The 23,685-nt window shown below is 36.8% G+C and overlaps 1 protein-coding gene across 20 annotated transcripts in view; it reads left to right on the top strand.

The window, feature by feature from the left end:
* Positions 1-23,685, top strand: part of MCTP1 (multiple C2 and transmembrane domain containing 1) — a 556,599-nt gene that overhangs the window by 381,752 nt on the left and 151,162 nt on the right. For 17 of the 20 annotated variants that reach the window (XM_042250767.2, XM_060416015.1, XM_042250765.2 and 14 more), the window contains 5 exons: positions 7,645-7,747; positions 9,490-9,592; positions 9,926-10,027; positions 10,409-10,483; positions 12,694-12,813. In XM_042250767.2, the coding sequence (XP_042106701.1) occupies positions 7,645-7,747; positions 9,490-9,592; positions 9,926-10,027; positions 10,409-10,483; positions 12,694-12,813 (503 nt within the window). Of the gene's footprint in view, positions 1-7,644; positions 7,748-9,489; positions 9,593-9,925; positions 10,028-10,408; positions 10,484-12,693; positions 12,820-23,685 lie in introns of those variants that run through there. The other 3 variants (XM_060416016.1, XM_042250764.2, XM_042250768.2) reach the window with 2 other exon arrangements.

The raw sequence follows: 23,685 nt of genomic DNA, 5'->3' as shown, positions 1-23,685 counted from the left end.
TTGGGCCAGGTAGCCCCAAATAAAAGACCCTTGTGGGTATGAATTGCTTTCAGTGCTACTGAAAGCCTCTGTGCTTTCAGAGACATGCCAACAAAGAGGGGGGTCACAGGGCCTCCACACGCACACGTTTTTATAACACATCACACCCAGCAAACCGTGCTCCTTGTCAGCAGCCAAAGGACCTTGGACAAACCCCACCACTGATGGATTGGGACTGACCTTCTATTCTGGGAACAGGAATATCATTCAGTATCTCTTGAGTGGCCTCAATGCTCAAACCACTTGTCTGCATGAACTAGAGTCATCTGCTTGCCCACAAAACAGGGGTGGTGCTGACTTTCCCACAGTTCTTTGTAAATATGTCAGTGTGGTGACCTCAGAGAGCCAGGGCTAGGGATAAGAGAGAATTAGCCAGTTGGTGCACCCTGTTTTAATCCTGACTGCCGCTTTGAAGATTGCCAGAAAAGATGCCCATTGGAGACTTTTCTGACGTTTATTTTTATGGTTATAGGAATGTCTTTCCACCATAAGAAGAGCTGAAGTAATACAGTAGATGCTTCAAAATCTGTTACAGGTTTATTCTTATGAGTCAAGGTGAAATAGTCTCCTCCTAATTTTAATTTTCTTGGGAGATTTTCTTCCCTATAAAATTTCATAGAAAAAAAAAAGATAGCCCTTAGTATTAAACCAGATTATGGAGAAATGCATCAGTCCTAACATAATATTTGTAAGTATCTATCTAATGGGCTTCCCAGGTGGCCCAGTGGTAAAGAAGCCACCTGCCAATGCAGGAGACCCAAGAGATATGGGTTTGATCCCTGAGTAGGGAAGAACCCCTGAAACAGGAAATGGCAACCCACTCCCATATTATAATTGCTATATAATATAGATCTAGGTTTTGTGTTACAGAGACCCTATTAAAGGGATATACAAATAGATTTAAACTAAATGTTCCTTAGCACAAATCTTAAAGTCCTTCACTTCTAAAATCGCTGGTGACAGAGGTGTAATTATCATAGATCACCAGAGTCATCTCCGTCGGGAAAAAGTCTTCACTTTCTTTTCCCCTTCCTGTTCTAAACTTGGAGAATGATACACTTCCTTTGCACTCTTTACTCACCTTTATTACAGCACTCACAACCCTGCATTATTGTGTATTTATGTGTCTATTGTGCCTACTAAATTGTGTGTGTTTTGAGAGCTGGACTGTGTCTTTTTAAAAAAAAAAAAATGGACTAAGGGCTACTTTAACCCATTTGTTTTATTTTAGATTAATGCTCATTTTTTAGGGCTGTCTTAGGTTTTTGGACTATGCCTCAATCATACTTAGAATCCTGGGGAGAGACAAGCAGACACTCGATAAGTAATGAATAGCTTCAAAATGTATTCCTGCAACTCTCTAGAAATCGTCGACATGGAAAATGGCCATGCTCTTGAAGAAGGTGAAGATTGTCTTCTAGCTGTCATGGTGGGTGATACAGGCAACCCCACTGCCCCACCCTCACCCAGCACTGCTGCAATTTCTGTCTTGCATCCAAACCAAAATCTCCAGTTTCCTGCACTGGAAAGGAGAGGCATGGGCACTTTTTATCTAAAATAGTGAAAGTTAAGGGAGAGCCGGTTGGTACCCACCAGTCTGCTGGAGTCTCCCGATAAGAATGAGTAAGAGGGGAACAAGAGATTACATGATCTTTGTTCCCACACACGCATGCTCTTCCAATAGCCCCAAATGGCTGGAAACAAGATTCACTGCAACTTTGGATGCTGCCTTCATTCCTTGCCCTCCTAGCCTGATGGTATTGAATAAAACGATAACAGGAGCCAGTTCTGCCTCGCTCTCTGCTGCTGCTGCTGCCTAAGTCGCTTCAGTCGTGTCCGACTCTGTGCGACCCCATAGATGGCAGCCCATCAGACTCCCCTGTCCCTGGGATTCTCCAGGCAAGAACACTGGAGTGGGTGCCTTGCTCTCTAGAGCTTTGTGAAGTACAGCGCACTCTGCAGACATCAACGCTGCCTCCTGTAGTCAATGCCTCTCCTCCATACCCTCAGCAAACAGAGCAGCACATCACAGGGTCTAACCAGAATGATAAAAGCGTGAAAAGAAGGAATAATTAAGCAGATAATGAATGGTTAGGTCCATCACTGGTATTTCTGTGATTGTTTTTGTTTGTTTAAATGGCATCTAATCAAGACAGCAAAATTTAGGAACTGAAAAGCCAGTCATTTAAAGCCGTCATTTAGCAAACCAGATAAGTACATCAACTATGTGTAGCCACTTCTTTAAAACAAAACTGTCGTGCGGGCTTTCTAGTAGTAAGCTCATGGTATTTAATATTGTATGTTTACTCTTATTTTGGTTGCAATTGCTGTTAATTTTTAATTGCCCTTGAATCATGCAGTGGCAGAAAGATGCTTTCTAAATTAGTCAAAAATAGCTTAGTGTGTAAAGACCTCATGTTGGCATCCACACTGATAACTGTAAAAACATAACTTTTTAGAAAGAAAAGATGAATGAGAGCTAAAGATAACATGGCCTTGCCTAAATGTTCCTCTTCTGAAGTCTAGAAATAGCTAGTCAGAGCACTTTGTTGAATACTTCTTGTCCTTCCCAAAAGAGACTGACTTGGCTAAGCACAAGAGATTGTTTTCCATTTCCAAATAATAATATCAGGCATAACAGATTGTTCAATATTGATATCTGCAAATTCTGTTGGTTCTCCCATCAACATATATCCAGAGTCTGATCGCTTGATATCACCTGGTTTATTGTAATATCCTCTTAACTAACTCTTCTCCTCATCTCCTTCATTGCCCTCTCTCTACCTTATTTTACAAATGGCAGCCATCAGATCCCATTGCATCTCAACCGAGATCCTTCCAAAACCTTTCCCTTGCACTTAGAATGAGAGCAAACTCCCCCAGAGACCGGCCACCCTCCCCATACTTCTCTGGCTATGTTATCTACTGCTCCTTCCCACTCCCCATCCATTCCTCCAGTCACATTAGCTTTCTGGAGATTCCTGGAAACACCAGGCACAGTCATTTCTCTGGCCAAGGGTCACTCTCTTGCCTCTCATTTCTTTGCCCACTTGTTGCTTTCTCACTGAGACCCCCTCTGGCTGTCCTTTTTAAAACTGTGCATATATAGCAGCGCTCCTTACCTCCTCTCTGATCTTCTCAACCTAACTTTTCTTTATAGTACTTAGCCCTTTCTAAAACACTCTCACTTTCTTAAAATACGCTAACATGTTCTTACCCATTGTCTTTCTTCTCCAATGCAAACTCTGCAAGTTCAGCAGTTTTTTAAGTTGTTTTATGCATGTCTGTGTCCTCAGCACATAGAAGATGCCTGGTATATGGTAAGCGATAAGCATTTGTTGAATAAATGAATCTACAGACAAGATATTACCCAGCCTTTCCATGGGTGTGACTCACTAAATACTGAGATATGGCAATGGCACAGTTGAGGCTTCCCTGGTGGCTCAGATGGTAAAGGATCTGCCTGTAATTCAGGAGACCTGGATTCGATCCCTATGTCAGGAAGCTCCCCTGGGGAAGGAAATGGCAACCCACTCCAGTATTCTTGCCTGGAGAATCCCATACACAGAAGAGCCTGGCAGGCTACAGTCCATGGAGTCATAAAGAGTCAGATATGACTGAGCAACTAAAGGGATAGATCAAGGGCTCTAAATGTCAGATAGACTTGAGTTTGAATGACAGTTTTACTACAGCCTGTGTAACCTGGAGAGTTATATAATCACCCAGCCTCAGCTTCCTCTCTGTAAAATAGAAAGAGTACAAGCATCTTTCTCATAGAGGAATCATAAAAATTTTTGAGCAAATAAATGAAAACATTGCGTTGGGCTTATATAATAACTCGGAAATGTCCACAATGATTGCAGTAAGTATTGTAATTGCCCTTATTGGTATTATTATTGCCCTTATTATTGCTATATTTTATTGAGGCCCTTGCTAGTATACCAGACATTTTACTACTTATATTCTAGCTATTATCTACAAGGGACCATTACTGTCACTGTTGAAGGGGTTTGGGAACTAGCCCAGAGTCCCATAGTGAGTATTCAGTCCCAGCTTGCTTTGCCTCCAAAGTTTAGGCCCTTCCTCCCAGACCACTGGCCTTTCACATTGGACTTTAATGCCATGCCCTGAGCTCTGGAAGTACTTAGAATATTTGAGGACACAAAAGGTGTGATATAACTCAAGTAAAGAACTGTAAGGACCTTGAGACTGGAGATGAAAAACTATATGGCCTACCATATGATGAGCTTCCCAGGTGGCACAGTGGTAAAGAACCCACCTGCAATGCAGGTTAGATGTAAGAGTCACAGGTTTGATCCCTGGGTTGGGAAGATCCCCTGGAGGAGGGCATGGCAACCCACTCCAGTATTCTTGCCTGGAGAATCCCATGGACAGAGGAGCCTGGTGGGCTACAGTGCATGGAGCTGCAAAGAGTCGGACACGACTGAAGCAACTGACCACACACACATACCTATAATATGGATTTTAATAGATACTGAAAAGGCATCGAAAGTGGGTTAAATTTGAGAAAAAGTTTTTGGAAAAATGAAAATAGCCTTTACATGGATTCGTTCCTGTCACTGATCACAGTCTTTAATATGACCGTAGGTGGCTCAGAGGATAAAGCGTCTGCCTGCAATGCAGGAGACCTGGGTTCGATCCCTGGGTCAGGAAGCTCCCCTGGAGAAGGAAATGGCAACCCACTCCAGTACTCTTGCCTGGAAAATCCCATGGACAGAGAAGCCTGGTAGACTACAGTTCATGGGATCGCAAAGAGTCGGACACAACTGAGCGACTTCACTTAAGTGTAAGAATAATAGATTTCAGATTGGGAAAAATCAGTATAAATCAAGTTATAAGATAGGTGCTGATAGGAGAATGTCTTTGCCATTGATGGTATGCCAACTGGAAGTTTAAATAGCAAAATGACTGAAAAGTGGCTTTAGGAGGCTCTTGCACTGTTTTTGGTGTAGAAATGTCTCTAGTTCTTTAAGAACTTTATTCTAATAGAAAAGAGTAACTGAGGGGTTAAGTAATGTGGTGATAGATGGCTAATACTGGTTTTCCCTAAAATGGTTTTGAGAAATAATCAACTAAATAGCCAGAAAATATGGATTGCAACTACCTCATAGACATAGGGTTTGATAAATACATTCGTTTCTTAGCAGAATATGGATAATATTCAACAGTAAGCACAGATTTTGTTTCTTTCTAATCCTTTGGCCAACCACTGACTTAGGTCTTCTTTTGTCAGCAAATAAGGATATAGTAACAGAGGTGATGATTTGGGAGACTTTCCATGGGGTTGGTTGAAAGTATTATATTCAGTCTTGTTGTTGCTGTTCAGTTGCCCAGTAGAGTCCGACTCTTTGCTTACACAACTGAATATAATTTCCTGTGGGGAAAAAAAGTCAACATTTTCATCCTCTGTTCCTAGAAGTTTAAAGTGAATCTTTTCAGCACAGATTTCAGTCTCTAGAGTTTGTTCTTGTGTCTTGTTATTGGAGAAGTGGTACAGTTTCGACTGAATCTATCACACATTGTTGATCACTGGAGGGCAGCTAAAACCAAGTTAATTGAAATAGAATAGTATTAACAATTGGAGTATAGAAAGTGAAAATAAGGGAACAAAAATACCAAGAAGTGATTTTTTTTGTACTTATTTTTACTGGTTAAGATTAATATGGATGTACATGTGCATAAGAAAAATTACAAGGAAGTCCAAGGAAATGTGAGAGTTATACTTGTCTTTTAAGTGTTTTTGAAGTTTATCATTTCATCTAAAGTGAAAGTAAAGTAGTTCTTGCTTTGCCATAGTTTCTGTCATAAATATGGCTTTAATATTCTCTCTGCTTATTATATATGGATATATTTTATCTCTCCAAACCCTTTATAAGCTAGTTGAGGTTGTAGCTTATGCGCTGTTCTTTTGTTCCAGCACAGCTAGGTGGAAAGACAATGTTTAATATGAGTCTTCAGAGCAACTAAGGTTTTGAAAACTAATCTACTTTTCATGCTTTTACCTAAATTCTCTGGGACAAAATAAAGTTGATGTGACAAATAAAACCTACTGTAAGATGAATTAATGATCAAAATATTTTTGAACACTATCTTTCATGGCACGTATGAGTTACGAATGAGGTTGGTAGCAGGTAGAAGGAGAGGAGTGAAGAATGTGGGGGAAAAAAACACAGATCCTAAATCAAGGGTGAAATTTTCACCAGACCTGAAAGACTTGCAGTTCTCTATTCTTTATTGAAAATTAATCCCAAGACCAAAAATTGAAAACACTACCATAATGTTAAATTATGCAGTTATCCTGGGCTATATGAGGCTACCAAACTAACACACACACATATTAAATCTCTTTTATAATGTAAAATTAATAAAGAGGTAAATTAAAAGGTAAGTCAAAGTTAAATTAAAGGTAAGTCAAAGTTTGTACAGCTCATTTTAAATATTACAATATGGAAAGTAAATACACTGCTTTGTGGGAATACATAGCTTATCTGTCCTTGCTAGCTAATGAATTCTTTCCTATTAAATTTTAATAGGAAAATCTTCAATGATATTTAAGCTTTCACAGAAGTGTAAACTACTGTGACTACAATTCACAATGCATTTAAAACAATTATTCTTTATCATTAAAGTTAATAATATGCACATTAACCTCTTATGTAGTCTAAATCAATATTGTCGTTTAAAAGATATGACCTCTGGACAGCTTTGTCTAAATATTGATTTCATTGTCATTTGTATAAGGTATCAAACAAATTACATGCTGCACTAATATCATTAATACTGCCCCCATAGAGCCTCTGACTTTACAGGTTCTTATAATATAGGACATGACATTACAAAAATATTGAGGACATCACAAGATATAATTATTGAATAGATGAGGTTTGACTATGGTTGTGCAGAGTGGCTGTAAACATGTGATAACTTCCAAATCTTTTACTCTCTGTGGACAGAAAAAATACATCTCTTTAGCATGCAGATTGGTTTGTTGAGGTTAAGTTTCAAATGGCAGAATTTTTTTCTGCCTCAGAGGGTCTAATTTACCTTTTTGTGATGCCATAGATATTTCATAAGAGAATCGCAAGTCGGATTACAATATTGTAGTTCTGCAAAATAGCAGTTTTCCCAAAATAAACTTGTTTAGGAATTTCTATTACAAGTTCTTAGTAACTCAGATGAGTTGGAAAATACATGCAACTTTATGCATGTAAAGTGAAGGGGCTGAACCTTTCAAATGATCATTAAATTAAATAAAACCTGATTTAGGGATGGGCACATATCGCCTTTGCCCTCATTATTGGCAGTTACAGTATTATTTTTGTAAAAACAAAATTTGCAAATTAAAGTAGCTATATAAATTAGCGCTTTAAAACTTTTTTCAAGTTCTAAATTGCTCTGAATCACAACTGTTAACATCACCCTGTTACATCTAACTCTATATTAATGTTTGTTTGTTTGTTTGTTTAATTTTTAAAATTGTATTTTCTGTTTTCTGTAAAACTTTTTAAAAAAGAGATGTGGTCGTGGTCACGATACTGATAGCTTTGGGTGCTATTTATACTAAAACCCCCCTATTTCTTGTAGGTAAAAGTGACCCGTTTTGTGTGGTTGAGCTGAACAATGATAGGCTGCTAACACATACTGTCTACAAAAATCTGAACCCTGAGTGGAACAAAGTCTTCACATTGTAAGTAGTCGTTACCTTGAGCTCGCTTCAAGAATGATGCTAAATGATATTTATTTTCGAGATTTTTGTGTGTTTTTTCTTAACTGATTACCAGCTCAGCGCATCTGGCCTGCCTTTGCCAGCAACAATGAATTGCATAACTGTATTACCTTCCTGAGAGTGAAACCTGGGGAAAGGGTATGCCATTTTTGTGTGTGTTTATACAGATATTTTTTTTAAGCTGTGCATTTTTTTGACTAAGGATTTTGCTCCCATTAACTGAATTGCCATACTGCTTCTTCCTTTTATACTTTCTATTGAAATTCTCCCCAATCGCATTGACACCAAGGAGGACAAAGCTCTATTTGTTCCATTGCTCAAATCAGCAAACAATCCAGTCTCAGATTCAGCAGATGCTTTAGTTTTGGTTTGTTGCATTTTAGCACAATAAGAATATTAAGCACTGTCCTACTTACCCCCCCTCCCCAAAGAAGAAAAAACTCTTTGAGTTAATTTTTTTTTTGTTTTAAAAAGTTTGTAAATCTTTCCAGTCATTCACTGTAAAAGCTGCCACTGCTACTCTGTAGTATCTCCTAAATTTGTGGATTTTTTTTTTTTAAGCTGGGCTTTAGAAATGAACTCTGAACAAAGGAAAACTCTCCGAATAGAAGTACTTCTTAAAAGTTTTCTAACATAGTTTTATTTTTTTGTATATGAGAAACTGCTAAATTCCTCATTAATTTCTTATAATGTCCTTGCTTAAGATCCAGTAACTAATCAGATTTAATTATCTGACCAATTTATCTTTAAGGAATTTCACATTTTTATAAGAGATGAAAGCCTGGTCAGGAGACTTGCACTCCTAAGAAGGTTGTAGAGAGTGTTTTTCTCTGGAATGCATAATTGAATGAATAGGTTTGATTATTATCAAAGCCATTAATTGATTGTGTTCTGATAAAGCCTCTTCTCACATGTGGCTGCAGTCTTTCAGTAATGAATATATTCATTTTTTGTTTTTTCTTAATTCATGTTTTCTTGGTAAACAGTTTGATCAAAGAATAAATGCTGTCAACAATTGGGGCTTATTTTTCTAGAAACAAAAATATGAAGAGCTTGCACAGTTGTTTATTAGCATATGTTGTCTTTGGAACATAATGGAGCACTACTTAATTTCTAAATCCTAGGGTAGTACAATAGCTATCAATGTTACATTTTCTCCATTCTGTATTCTGTGTAGTTAATTTTTACTATAAACTTAACAGAAATAAGTTAGCATTTTGATGAGAGCTGTGGATAAAAATTATAAAAAAAAAGACAAATGGTACAAAATATACTGTGACTCTTGCTGAAATCAAACCTGGTGGTGTTTTATGTGGGAGTTATAAGAAGATAGAAATTATTGTAATAATGAGAAGAAGAAAAAGCCTAAAAAAATCAGTGCTACTTATTGATGGGTTTTTTTAAAAAACAGTGATTTATTCTGTGGCCATCCAGATGGAAGTTATATTTTATTGAAAAATTATAACTTAAAATTGTATTCAAAATTCCAGATAATAGAACCATCACTGCTGTCTACTAAGATGCATTGTGGGAAATTCTGTCAGACACCAATCTGCCCTATGTACACGTATATGCAAATAGCATACATAAAACACATATACACCAAATCAGCTGGAGCTATCTAAATTTTCAAGAGCATTTGTGTTCTTGTTCCCCACTAATGAAGTCTTTTTTTTCCCCCCTTACATATATTTATTTTGCAGCAACATTAAAGATATCCATTCAGTTCTTGAAGTGACAGTTTATGATGAAGATCGGGATCGAAGTGCTGACTTTCTGGGCAAAGTTGCTATACCCTTGCTGTCCGTAAGTTTTATTCACATGACACACAGCTCTGTGTTGCTTTTGCTCAAGAAAAAAAAAAAAAAAACCCTCAGCTCTATATCTGTCATTTCTCAACCAAGGTCTGTAATAAGAACACTAAAAATTTTAACATACTCAATTCACGGCCATGTTGAATCCCATGATAGTTAATTTTTCCTGACAGACTCGATCCTGGTAATGAACAGGTACTTGTCAGAATTGCCACAGTTGTTTTGGGTTCTCTGTCAGTTTCAGCAGCTGGGGGTCAAAGGTCACCGAGGGAGTGTATTCAGTGGAGACCGCGAGACAGACGGCTGTCATGTCCTTTTCCCGCAGATTCAAAATGGTGAACAGAAAGCCTACGTCTTGAAAAACAAGCAGCTGACAGGGCCAACAAAGGGGGTCATCTATCTTGAAATAGATGTGATTTTTAATGCTGTAAGTCTTAACTTTGGCTTTTTTGTACTGCTAAAGAGTTCAGTTTCATGAAAGCTTTTGTTCCTGATTTGTAGAGAATTTCTGTCATCCCTCATTTTCTCTAAACCTTGATGTCTCCTGGAGAATACGCTTCTGCCACTGCCTGGCACACCCACACTTTCTGTTATAGTTGGCGGCTGCCGCTGCGGCTGTGCTGTGGCTACTGCCTGCCGGCATCAGACATGAAAAGCGCATGCATGCGCCACTGTATACATTTATATTTTATGGGAACCGCAGCCAGGACTTTGAAACTTTAGCAATGATTGCAAATTGAACTGCGTGAAAAACTTGTAAACATTTGTAATATATTCATCCATAACAGACACATATGTTGATGTATAGGTGAAAGCCAGCTTACGAACATTAATACCCAAAGAACAGAAGTACATTGAAGAGGAAAACAGACTCTCTAAACAGGTAAACAGCGAGGAAAGATGAATCCCTCTGGGAAGACCTGATTTTATCTGTAAAACATCTATGTAAATTCAAATAAACTTTGGAGGTGTGGGGCGGGTGGGGAAAGACTATGGAATGTTTGATCATCTACTGATGTGGAATGGCTCTTTCTTTTCTTCTTTCTTTTTCTCTCTTCCCTTCTTTTCCTTGAAAGATCAAACAAGGACAATACCAAACTAATAAGTTGAATGGGGGTGGTCAGAAAGGAAAGGGGATACTGTAGGCTCTGCATAGAATGGATATGTATTCATTCGGTAGCAAAAGAATGATCATTTTGAACATAAAATACAATTTGATTGCCATGGAATGTGTAAATGAGAACACCAAAAGCTGAGGTTCAAATATACGTCCAGACCACCCACAGGTATGATGCAGGTGTGTGTAAAGCAAGCCCAGTGTATAGCTATTCTCTCTAATCCACGAGAGAGGGGGCTCTATCTTTTAAGGGAGACCCTCCTGTTAATTAGACTTTGACTATGATCTTTTAGAAGTGAACTTTTATTGGCATTTTTAGCTCAGGAAATAGAAAATCAAGAACCCTGATTTTCCTATCAGGAAGGAATTTTAGACTTGATATCTTGTAATTAGACTTGTAGCTTTAAATTTGATTTGATATCAAGTGAAGAAAAGAGCACTAAGTTTCCCCTTTTAAAAGTTGTTTACTTTCATTTAACACAGCGAAAATAAAATATATCTGAGACTCTACAGTTTACAGAACTCATCTGTGTATGTTAAAATATTTAATAATTTTCTGTGCTATTAGAAGACCAAAACTACTTTGTTTTTATTCCAATCACTTCACCAAAAACAGTGGAATCTTTAGTTGTTTAAAGACGGTGCATGAGGTACAAATGAAATATCTATCTGAATGGAAATACAGATTACATTTTTCCACAGTTATATTTAAAAATAGTAAAACTCTTAAAGGTGAGCAGGGGCCAAGAAGGAAACAAATAGGGACACTTTTTACTTTGCCAGGAAGAAATTCTAACTGGTTTAAACTGCTGTGTATGTACGCGCTTCTGTATGTACATACATATGCAGATGTTTTCCATATGAGCCCAGTCAACTTTACATAGCTACTTCTTTAAAATACCAGATTAGCCTTGAAATATACTTGTAAGTAGCAAAATATTAACCTGCAGACATAATTACTCTAATTATTAACATAACTGGATGTAATGTTTTGAATCTGTATCTAGTATATGGGCTGTTTGTCTTACAGCTGGAGCCATGCCTTAGTTTTAAATTTTTTAATTATATAAATTCCCATATACCTCTTAATCTTGTTCCATATCTACAGTTTATTTTTTGTCCCTTTTTTTATTGAGGTGTAATTGATGCACAATATTCTGTTACAGGTGTACAGTGTAGTGAGTCACAATTTTTAAAGATTTGTTCTATTTGTCATTACTATAAAATATTGGCTATATTTCTTGTGTTGTACAATATATTCTTGTAGCATATTTTATATGTAATAGCTTGTCATATACCTTTTTTAAGAAAATATTTTGTAAAGTACTTGGTTACCATACATTTTTCCCTAGATCCAAAATTAGGAAAAAGTAATGAGAAATGTGGGTAAAATTTATTGTGGGAAGGAGAGAGAGGAAGAGGGAAAAGAGAGAAGAGGAATGAAACTATGATAGGAAGAAAGGGAAATCCTACTGAAATGGTGATAAAATATTCTTTTTTCTATAATAAAGCAATGCTTGACAGGTTTTTTCTAAGCTCCTCAATAAAAACATCCCAAGTTAGCAATTTCACTTTGAAATATCTTAAAATGAAAGCATTTAAAGATTTTTAAAAGCACAGGATTTCAGAAATTTTAAATATATTTAAAGTTCTCGGCATTTTAAGTGTCAAAAAAAAATGTTTTTGATCCGTTGGAATTTTTTTTTTTCTTTTGAACAGAGGTAACTCAACTTGCATGATATTACTCTTTATGCAAATATATTTAACTTAGATATTGCTCTTGTAATTTTCTTCTTTCCACCTTCTCCAGATATACCTCTCTCCCTCTAAGTTGTGAGCCAAATTGCTTGGTATATTCTTACAACTTTATTAACTTTCTGAATTCATATTAAGTCACACTAAACTTGAATTTCGTAGCATATCTGATAGATTTTAGTCTTGCAAATTCTAATAATGGCTTTCATCTTCCTTTACAGCTGCTGCTAAGGAACTTTATCAGAACGAAGCGTTGTGTCATGGTGCTCGTAAATGCTGCATACTATGTTAATAGTTGCTTTGACTGGGATTCACCCCCAAGGAGCCTCGCTGCTTTTGTGGTATGATCATACTGTATTACTTACATTGTTATTCATTAAATTTGGTAATCATAGCTGCATGTTTCTGCGGCTCTAGTTACAGTTATGTCGATGTGGCCATTTTTAACTTCTATTTTGAGATTTGACTGGGCAGATTTGCCGTGGGCAGGAACCTGATGGATGTTCAAGGTCTGAGTCCAAGAATACATCCCCACTCCCCGCCTCAGATTTCCGGAATACAAGACATCTCAGCCAATGTGCAATTTTCTCTGTGACAGTTAAAAAGTAAAATTTTACATGTTGCATAATCCCAAAGCCCAATAGCAGGGCCAAGAAAAGTCCTCAGTGTTTAAAAAAAAAAAAAAATTAAGAATCTTGACCATCGTCATTTTAATTGTATTTATCCTATGGATATCTTTTCAAAATAAGAAAATCTTTGGCAGTAGAATGCTAGTTGTAATACTTTAATATGTGAATCACGGTTGGAAGTGGATGAATGCTTTATTATTTCTGAGATTTCCAGTTTTTAAAAAGGTACAAGTGAGAAATTTGATAGTTCCAGAGTCCTCTGACAACATCCAGTGGCCTTTTACTTTGGTTATTTAAAAATTGCTGATGAAACCAACTTGCAAAGCTAGAAATTCAGAAAGAATTCTTTCCTCTGAGCTTCAGCTGAGATTTTTCTGCTCTCACATTATTTTTGCGTATTCAGGATTTCAGTCTGAAGTTTAAGTGGAGTCGTTCTTTTGAAATCTTCCATTTTATTGTCATACTTGTTAGAATATGAGGACCCTTATGTGTCCTTATATTTGCGGGTTTCGCGGACTATGACTTTATCTTGGGGGCTTACAAGAAGAGCTTTAATTATAGTAACAAGTCAACATTTTAGAATTACCATTCAAATGAGTGTAGACACATCAGTTCAATACTTTGAGCCCTGTCCTCCTCTCAGGCCTTGTGTGGGACTTTCATTAATGTCTGAGCACATGGAACAAAGAGTGTGTACGTCCCTTTGTGTTGTGAGTTACCAGAAAGTTAGGCAGCCTGCTTCCCAAAGACATGTTGTTGTCTCCTTAAAGAAAGCGACTGGCATCATCATTAAGTTTTAGAAAAGAAAATCTGCCTCTCTCAATATCCTTTTATTTAGCTCTTTCACATGATAAATACATTGGAGTACTGTTAAGCAAACTTTGTTGTTGTTTTTCAGCATCATAGAGGCACTTTAATGTTAGTGAGGGGAAAAAAAAAATGATGTTGAGTTTATATGTGTATTTTATGCCATCACGTCCAGATTCTAGGGGGCCGTATAGCAGACACAGTAATATTCTACCGAGAGTGTCATCTGCCATCTTTGTTTCTCCCCTTTGTTTCATAGCTATTTATGGCATTTGCAAACAGAGAAACCCGTATATTATATCATTTGTTCAAGAACCTTCATTTTGGATATTTCAGCATTACAGTGTGTATGTAAGTCTTCACAAACTTCACCTGGCTTCTAGAGGTCTCTCCTGTACAATGAATCCAAGATGGTCAACTTTCCTCACAATTTCCTACTGATTGAAAAAATATGTATATCAGCCAGTGAAATTCTGAGAAACTTAGCTACACAGTACTTGAGTAATTTCACTGTACGGGAGTCAAAATTCACTGGGAAAGAAAGGTAGTGGTCTCTCTTTCAGCTGGTGGTCAATTTCTAACAGACTCGATCCTGCGAAACAAGCTGAACGCAAGACGTTTTCAGGAAGGAGGGGCAGGGGAGGCCGTAATAAAGATAGGAAAAGGGGCTCCTGACACCCATGGAGAAAAAACAGGCCCCAAGCTACAATGTGAATACATGTTAACAGGAATTTTGAGAAGAAGCAATATTATTAATGGTTTCATTGAAAAAAAGAAGCATTGAATTTCAGTCTGTTGAATGTCATTAAAACAGCAAATAACAACAACCAGCTTCATTGATCTGGACCTGAACTAGGAGTTCCAGGAGAATGGGGGCCCTGCCTTTTTCTCCTGGGACTCCAGCATCACCTGCAGAGCATCTAGCCCCTTAGTAGGCTCCCGGTGTAAATAACTGTCTAAATCAGTAGACCAATCAATGATCCAGTCAGTATGAAATATTTTTCTTATGTGGAGAAACTTTGTTCAATGATGCCGTATAGATAAGAGTTTGCTCTAATAAAGCTAGTGATTAAATGATGATAGGCTTAGCTTAATACCTTTTAGTAATTTTTCCTAGACCTTATATTGAAATTCTAAATTATTTCATAATCCTCCATCCCTCATCTCTTTTAACCTCAGATTAAATTCTAATATAAAAAACCCTTATATAATGACAACTAATATCTATCACAAATTTATGTGCCGAAACACTTTTCCAGGCACTACAGCATGAAAGTGCCTTTTGTGCATTAGTAAATTAAATATTCCCAGCAACCTTATTTGAAGTAGATACTGTTATTTTCCTGATTTGCAGAGGAAGAAGCTGAGGCACGGAAAAGTTAAGTACCTTGCCCAGAGCCACACAGATATTATTTCCTTTCCAAAAGAGCTTTTAAAATATGTACCTTGTAATCTTAACATTATAACGATTCAGGAAAAAAGAAAACACCGTGGTAGGATTTTTATTCATCTTCTAGATATTAAATGATGTACTTAAAAACGAAATGTTTCAAAGATCTTATTGCATAACCAGAGCCTTTTTAGGCCAGTTTATTGAAAAGAACTGCTTTCCATTAGGAGAGGCTATGAGCAGCACCCCATTGTTACAAACATATTGTTCCCATCATTCCCTGTTGATGGATCACGGGTCTATTATTATAATATTGGTTCCACTTGGCCCACTTTTTCATAAATGCAGCTGCCTCATGGAGCACATGCGTTTGTACCATTATGCTGCTTGGTTTTAGGCCCAGATCAGTAAACTTTATAATGTTTAAGTGCCTTTTTTTCTATCCTGTTTTCTTTTTCTTTTCTAAGTTAGCATCCAAAAGTAAATGTAGAGTAGTGAAATTTAAACAGAAAAACAGTCATTTTTGTCCTGATGTCAGTTAGAGTGGAGAGCATGAGCAATGCAGGGGAAGAGCTGCCCTGCTCTCTTTTTGTGCTACCTGTGTGTTCTGTGGAAGGTTCAAAGCCGGCTGACTCTATGAGAAACAGAAATCAGCCTGGAAGGTGATGGATGAAATATAAGCAGGCATGTGCCTGGGAATGTCCTTGTTGTTGTGTTCCATGAATTAGGTTTTTAAATTTTACTATGAATATTGTATGCTTAAGAGCAAACCCATACGTATGTGATGTGGAAGGCAGGGACGCTTGTCTTTGGGAATCATCTATTGTAGACGTGTAAATGTCTCATCAACTGGGTTTAATTTTCATCAGGCTCTTGACCAGACATGTGTGTTCTTGTGGATGTCAGTGGGTGCAACATGGGGGGGGGGGCGGGGGGAAAGAGTGCACATTCTCTTTCTCAGTACTGTCATTTCTCACTGTAATGAGCACAAAAATAATTGGACAACTGAGCTATCAGTAAAAGGACACACTTCAGTGTGCGTCAAAGAATTATTTTACAGGACAAACTTTAATCTTTAAATGGGATTGTAGATAATTTGTGGTACCATCTGTCCATTTGGAATTGTTTTAGCCTTTTCTGTCGTTATACAGTAAGTGCCGCTGTGTTTAACATTAACATTTGATATTTTACACATTTAATTTCTGTTCTGCTGTGTGGTCCTTAGGGAACGGAGCGCTAGTGCTACATGAGAGAGACAAAGTATTGATCAGTTAACATTTCAGCTACATTTATGTATGTCGCAAAATTAATGAAAATGCCAGACAAAAATGTCAGAGTGCACAAAAAGGTAGAATTTAAATTTGGTAGTTTAATGAAAAGTTTAAGATGTGCATTATCAAAAATGTCCTCCTGCTTTTAAAGCACGATTCCTAACAGAATAACTAAAGGGAGACACATATTTTACTTAGAGGGACAATGAACATGAATTATGAAGGGATGTCAACTCCTCAAAGTACCTTGTGTTCCAAAACGGCATGTTTGAATGCTCAACCATTACTCATAAAATACATGTGTTTCTCTTCCTATCTGCAGAGCTACTGGCTTCACCCCTCCAGGCTGACCAGCCGGACGAGGCAGGCTTCCTACTGAGATTTCCCCCCTGCTTAGGTTTTCCTTGGTATCCAGGCATTCCTTTTGTGTCAAAACTGAGAATTCCCTCTAGAGCAATTCACTGAGGCCACTCTGGTTCATTACTCGTTCCGTTCTGGGTCCTTTTCAAATGCCTGGTTTTCCTTTGCTCCCAGATAATTTGAGCTCCACCTTCATTCAATCCCTGTTTTAGTAAAGGATCACACTTGGGACAGCAGCGACTCTGAGCAAAGCGGGGCCGTTATGCAGCAAAAGAGAAAAACCAGAGATGATGTATGCAAAGAATGGCATGAGGCAGCTCTCTGTAGCCAAATGATAAAAAAATAAAATAAAATAAAATGGAGGAAGCACAAGCAAAGGAGGAACTGAACTTGCAGGGGCTATGTGGCTGGTGTACCAGGATCGGAAGACAATAGGCTCCCCAGGAAACCATATCGAGCACTTCCTGTGTAGAAAGCCTGCTGCTATTAAACAGCATATGGATTTTTCTAAAAGTTATTACAAACAATAAGGACATTTTAAGTGGCCTTCATGTTCAGGGACTGAAAAGGGAGCATCACTTAAGAAGAAATATTAATGTGAAAACAAAGACACGTCCAGATCTCCCGTAGTTCAGATTCAAGTCTTAGCCTTCACTGAGCAATAGAGAGGGATTGTACTGGCTGTATGGGAGGTAACTTTGAATTTCAACAGAAATTTCCAGTTTCAATAATTTAAGAGGCATCAATAATACCACACCAACAAAATTATGCTTCAGGTCTGTAGCAATTTTCAAATGATTTTTATAGATGCTTTTGTTGTTGCTACAATTTTTTTTTTTTAGTGCTAGCAGAAAAATTGGAAATGTTCCAGACGTAATTTTTGTTTTCTCCCCAAAACAGCAAAACAGAAGGACCCCTGAAAACCATAGAAATAAGTACTAAAGTAAAATGATCTGTAACTGATGGTCCTATCCATATATTCTTGAATTTTCCTAGAATTATGTAAATTTAAACTTCCAAGACCTTTTGCCAACCCTTCTTTATGTATCCTTTCCCCTGATGTAAGTACTTACCAAGTTTATAAACAATACTTCTGATTTAGTTTATATAAATTTTAAAGGTACATTAAGCATTTCCTTCATAAATGTGTGAGAAAGAGAAAGCCTGTACAGAATTTCATTGCTTTCGAAGACTGTATATCTCCAAAGTTGCCTAAAATTCCTATTACAACATCAGAGACCATTGACACTTAGAAACTTCTAGTACTACACTTTTCAGTGAGTAGATTGCGTGCCCAATTCATATGAACATGCTGGCACTTTAAGTTGGTGTTCAAAGTATACGTTTTTCCAAAATTTATCTAGATTCCATGGAAGGAAACTGTTTTCAAGCATTAGCTAATGAAAAAAACAGGTTTTTTTAAAGTGATGCCTTTCACAAAGCATTACATATAAATTCTAGCAACTCCCCCCACCAAAGATCAGATTTTTGAAGTGAGTTGAATTTTAGGACTGATCACAATTAGCTAAAATCAAATATTAATAGGACAAAGCATTTTAACTAGATTTCTCTAATCCTTGAGGATGCTGCTCTAGTTCACTTTGTAGGTCTATTTAAATGTATAATTCTTTTGTTTTACTTTTGTGGCTGTTACATATACCAATGTAGCACTTCCTCAAATCAGCACTTAACTTTCTTTAAACGGTGCCAGTGCCCCTTTTTTGTTTATTTTAATAGATGTCAGTAAAAGGGCCTCCTGCTCTTCGGAGGTAGGTAATCACATAAGGTGTAGAATCTACTACAGTTCAAAAAGCTAATTCCTCTGAGGTTTTATTTTGTATTTACAAGAGGAATTTAATTCTTAAAACACATCGCAAACCTTTTCTATCATTTCTACTCTCCTTCCTTTGTTCTCTAAAGCAGAAAGTTGTCCGATGTTATCATCTGGGGACATTCTGTGGGTGACTCGAAGAAAATGAAATTGTTTCCCTTTTTTTTCAAGTACAGTGCAGTTGCACTGTATTATAATCAAACATAAAGCTCACGTATCACCAACATAACAATAATACCATATTGAATCTAGGAATTAGCCTCCTCGTGAATCTTACTGGTATGTGCAGTGAAAGTTGGGATGACACCAGGCAGCCTTGTTGCATTACATATCTTGTAGTTGCAGCCTCAGAATCTTTATGTGATCCTTAAAAAATATGTTGCATGGTCCAGATTTTATGATTAAGTTGACTAAGGATTAAAAATGACAAAATAATGAAATTAGAGATGTTTCACTGTCTGTCCTCAGATTCCTAAACCAATATTCTCATTCTCCGAAGAAGTTTCCACCCTCCAGCTTCAATTTAAATTGTTGGGGACACACATTCTAAGCAACAGAGCAAGGCATAGTTCTTTCCAAAATAATATTCTGTCAAATGTTTTGCAAAAGAGAAAGTGTAAATGAATAATTATGAAATTTATTTTAGTAAAATTTTGTAAACTAAGAATAATAGCTTTTCTGAAAGATTGTACATTGCAACAGAAATGCAGTCATTACCATACTTTAGACAGTGACTTAATTCTCCAAATGTTTTCATGCCCTTTTGTATGGGGTAAATATTAAGAAGTAAGGAGTAGGATGCTTTCTATTGTCTGATTTTTCTATTTTGACCAGTTATGAAGATATAGCTTAGAATTATGGTGTATTCGAGTTAATTTAACAAGTGAGAAGCTAACCTGAAATGCTGTTAAGAAAGATTTTCATTGCCCCCTTCCTTGCCATCATTTTACCATGTTTTAACATTACAGGTAGAATGAATAGAGACGTAGGATCACTCTTGCCATGGTAAGTCTGTGAGTTAGGACTCTGCACTGCATCCGCTATTTTGCTCTGATGACAGAGATCTGACCCCTCAGCGAGTGGTAACATTAGAGATCAGTAACACTGAAGATGAAAGAATGACCATTTCTCGTGTTTGTACCAGTCATCAGCCACTGGCTCAAAGAGAAGTAATGAAGAGAAATTCAGAGAGGAGCTCACAAGGAAAGACGAAAATCACATCAAAGTGTAAACAGATATTTGGGTAAAAATGAAAGGCAACCCTGATTTTAAGGATGAGGAAAAGGATTTTACAGACAAAACTTGGCTTTTCTTTTGTTTTAAATCAGCATTTCTCAACAGTTTTCCATATTCACTCCCCTAAGGAGAAGCTTTTCATTTAATATAATGAGAGAAATGAAATACTAAGGAATAAGATTTTCTCAGGGAGTGTTGAGCTTTGGGGGCCACAAATCACTGTGATATGCAAGATTCTCTGTGCTGTCCCCTAAGAACCAATTTTTGCCCCCTTGGGTGCCATCTCAACCCCATTGAGAATGCATGCTTTAGAGGAGGTTTAATGTGAGTTTAACTATGTTTACGTTCATGCTCTTGGTGGTAAAGTCTAGTTTAGAATTTCTGTAGTTTGCATACAATGCAAATGATTCCCATAGATAATCAGTCTGAGGAAAGAGAATTTGTGATGTTTATACAAAATTATTGACTATATTGGAGTGCAATGAAAGGAGTTTTGTCTGGCTTCATAGAGACTGAAGAATTACATTTTCTCCCTATGAAACCCCATATGGGAACTTTCTCCTCTACACCAGTTCCAAGGGTGCATTGTAGTGCTTCCCTGAAAAGGAGAAGTGAGGTGAACATTAATTCTGGGCTAAGTAATATCTCCATCATTATAAGGGTTAAATGGGTTTTATCCATACATTGTACTATATTTATGACTAATAGATAGTCTTTATATTCCTAAATGGATATCATTATGTCAGAGATATAAAAGAACACTTCATTAGACTTGATTACCTATCAGATCTTCACGGGAAGGGAAGGCAAAGGGGTTGTGGAATAGAAAAGTCATTTTAAACAATGAGGATACATGTTCTACTGGCTATTCTGCATGGCTGATTACTCAGTTCCTCATAGGAATCAAACAACTTTTACTGTTGTAATTTGTCAATAATAAGTAAACATATGATGTTTTATATCCCACTTAGCTATATAAAAATAATTCTACTGCATTTTCCATAGTTAGCAATCTCTAGAGTTTCTGCCAAGCCGACTTCAGGCAATACTTACGTGTTTGAAACAAGAATATATCATCCAATTTTATTATAAAATGTTGGTGAATTAAGTACTGTTTTCCTTAGTCAACCAGAGAAATCCTTTGGATTTAATTTAAAATAAGAGATTGCTAAAGTTGCAAGTAGTCCATGAGTTACCTACAAATTATTATACTGAGGTTGTATAAAAGAGGTATTATTATATGTTTTGAAGTGATATGAGTGAAGGAGAAAAATAAAATATAAATGTGGAAGTTCAGAAAGCTGAGGTCACTTTCTCTAGTTAGGTAGAAATGTTGAAAACTTATCTGGATTTGTTTAAATTATTGTATATAGATCTTGGTTCTTCCATTGCATGAGACTATTACATGCCCCAACCAGGAGGCTGGTATTTTTAGGAGAGACCTTTAACCTAGGTTCTATTGGTCTGGATGTGCACTATTTCCTTCATTTTTTCAATTCTCAGAATATTAGCCTCCTACCACAGTTTTATTTCTAAGTCCTAAATCTTGGTTGATGTATAATTAAAACTTTTTATTTTTTCATATAGACCCAAAAACCTCCAGGCAAGATGTATCTATTTTGTAAGACAGTTCCTTTGACCCTGGGACACATTGCCCTGTAGTGACAACTTGGGGGCCACAAATCATTGTGATGTCTAATGTCATAAGTAATGACACAGAACCATTCACAGAGCCTGTCAGTCATAGAGTACTAGCTGTAGAATGGAAATGTCGTATGCAGGAAGTAGATTAGAGTGCAGTCACGACTTAGTGTTGAAAATGCCAAGAACCACACCCACCCCAATCCTAGCTTCAAATAGACCATCTTCCTCATGGCAAAGGTAAGGGACCCACAGAAGTGGAGACTGTATAGGCTTTTAAGTGTGCCAATGAAGTCATGGAGTGTTATGGTTAGAAGGGAGCTTAGAGATAATTTTATGGTGGAGGAAATTAAAGTGTTACAAGGGAAAGCGACTTACTGAGGCATTTACTCTCCTCCCCCAATTGTCGGTAATGAACGTTTCAAAGACAGCAGCATTGAGAAGAGAGAAAGGAAGAGAATGAGAAAGAGAGAATCTTTATCATGAAGTTTATAAGTTGTTGTCCTTAATTAAGGAAAACCAAGTGTGAGACATTGTTCTGTAGAGTTCTAAGAGTGTAAAATTAGGCTCCAAATTCCAGGTATGTCTTATTAAGAAATGTGTTGACCTGAAAGGGCTGGAATTGCCCACTCAAAATAGTAAATCTTTGCTTGCTTTGCTTAGTATTATTCCTGCAGTTCATGTAATAAGTGCATATTTTGTCTTTTGATATATTTCTCTACTAGTTGCGATCACATCACATTACAGCTCCCCCAAACACTGCAGAGATGTGTGTATAGTAATAGAGAATACAAAAAGTTCACTGTGTATTTGAGGGAGGTACATTTTAGACAAGCAAAGAAATGTCATTTGGCCTCTAAGTAGTATAAATTACTCATTCCCAAAAGTAAATGTAGACTCTTTAAGACTATACTTCCCAGATTTTAAACATATACTATATCGTGAGTTGCTTGAACAGTTTAAACCATCTATATTGATCCATATCGATTTAATGGTAGGAGATCAACCTGTCCATGCCCAAATTTCCATTAGACTAAATAAATGCCAGGAAAAAAGTGTACGTATTGTGAATTACCTAGGAAAACTGGTGATTTAATTTCATTGGTTTGCTCCAATCCTAAATTTCCTTTAAAATTACATAGATCAAAATTCTTCTAGCATATAATTAAGCAATAAAATGAAATATTATATTCCTTTACAAAGTGTTGGAAGTACTGAATTAATAATAATCTGGGCATATTTTGAGATACTATTATTCATAGAATTTGTAGGGTGTGGCCCACTTGTTATATAAATTATGTGAGGTATAGTTTGCTATAAACTTGGTCCACCAATTTATTGCTGTTGTAGTTACTCAAGTGAAGAAAGCTAAATTAAATCATCTATATGAAATGCTTTGAAGTTCTTAAGTATGCGGGATCTTGGATCATTTAGGCTTGAATAACATACAGGACCTCAACAATACAGGGTTTTGTTCCTGAGAGCTATGTAATCTTCAAAATTTGTATCAGTCTTTAAAAAATGATTTAGCTTAAAATCATTATTTGAACATATCCTGTACTGGACCTAAGAAAGGAAGATATATCGCAAGGAAAAATTTCTCATGGGTGTTTGCTAAAAATGCACAGCTCTTCCTCCAAAAGTATGTGGGAAGCATAATAATACCCAAGTTCAATTTCTAATAGACTAGAATGTTTAACCTAAGTTTAAGGAACTAGGAAAAAACTAGATCATAAAATGAAAAATGCCATTTTTTCAGTATTTTTAATCCGTCACTAGAACCAGTGACAGGAGATAAATTCAGGCTGTTCTGCTTGAGATGCATTTCAGTTCCATTAACAGATCTTCCCCGTTTTCATGCACACTCAATAAAGCTGTGTTGAATGACTGACTCAGATGACTTTAGCAGCAAAACTGGAAGTTAAAGCTGTAATATTGTAACCGAAACCCCCAACAGTAGTATCAGATGAAGCTAAGAATAAATGTAGTATAGCAGGCTTCATAAAAGGGTGAATGTGGGATACATTTATGCCCTCCTCTATCTACTG

This window comes from Ovis aries, chromosome 5 (genome assembly GCF_016772045.2).
Source record: "Ovis aries strain OAR_USU_Benz2616 breed Rambouillet chromosome 5, ARS-UI_Ramb_v3.0, whole genome shotgun sequence".
Taxonomy (NCBI): Eukaryota; Metazoa; Chordata; class Mammalia; order Artiodactyla; family Bovidae; genus Ovis; species Ovis aries.
Note: the sequence above shows the minus strand (reverse complement) of the source record. Positions and strands in the feature narration are given on the sequence as shown.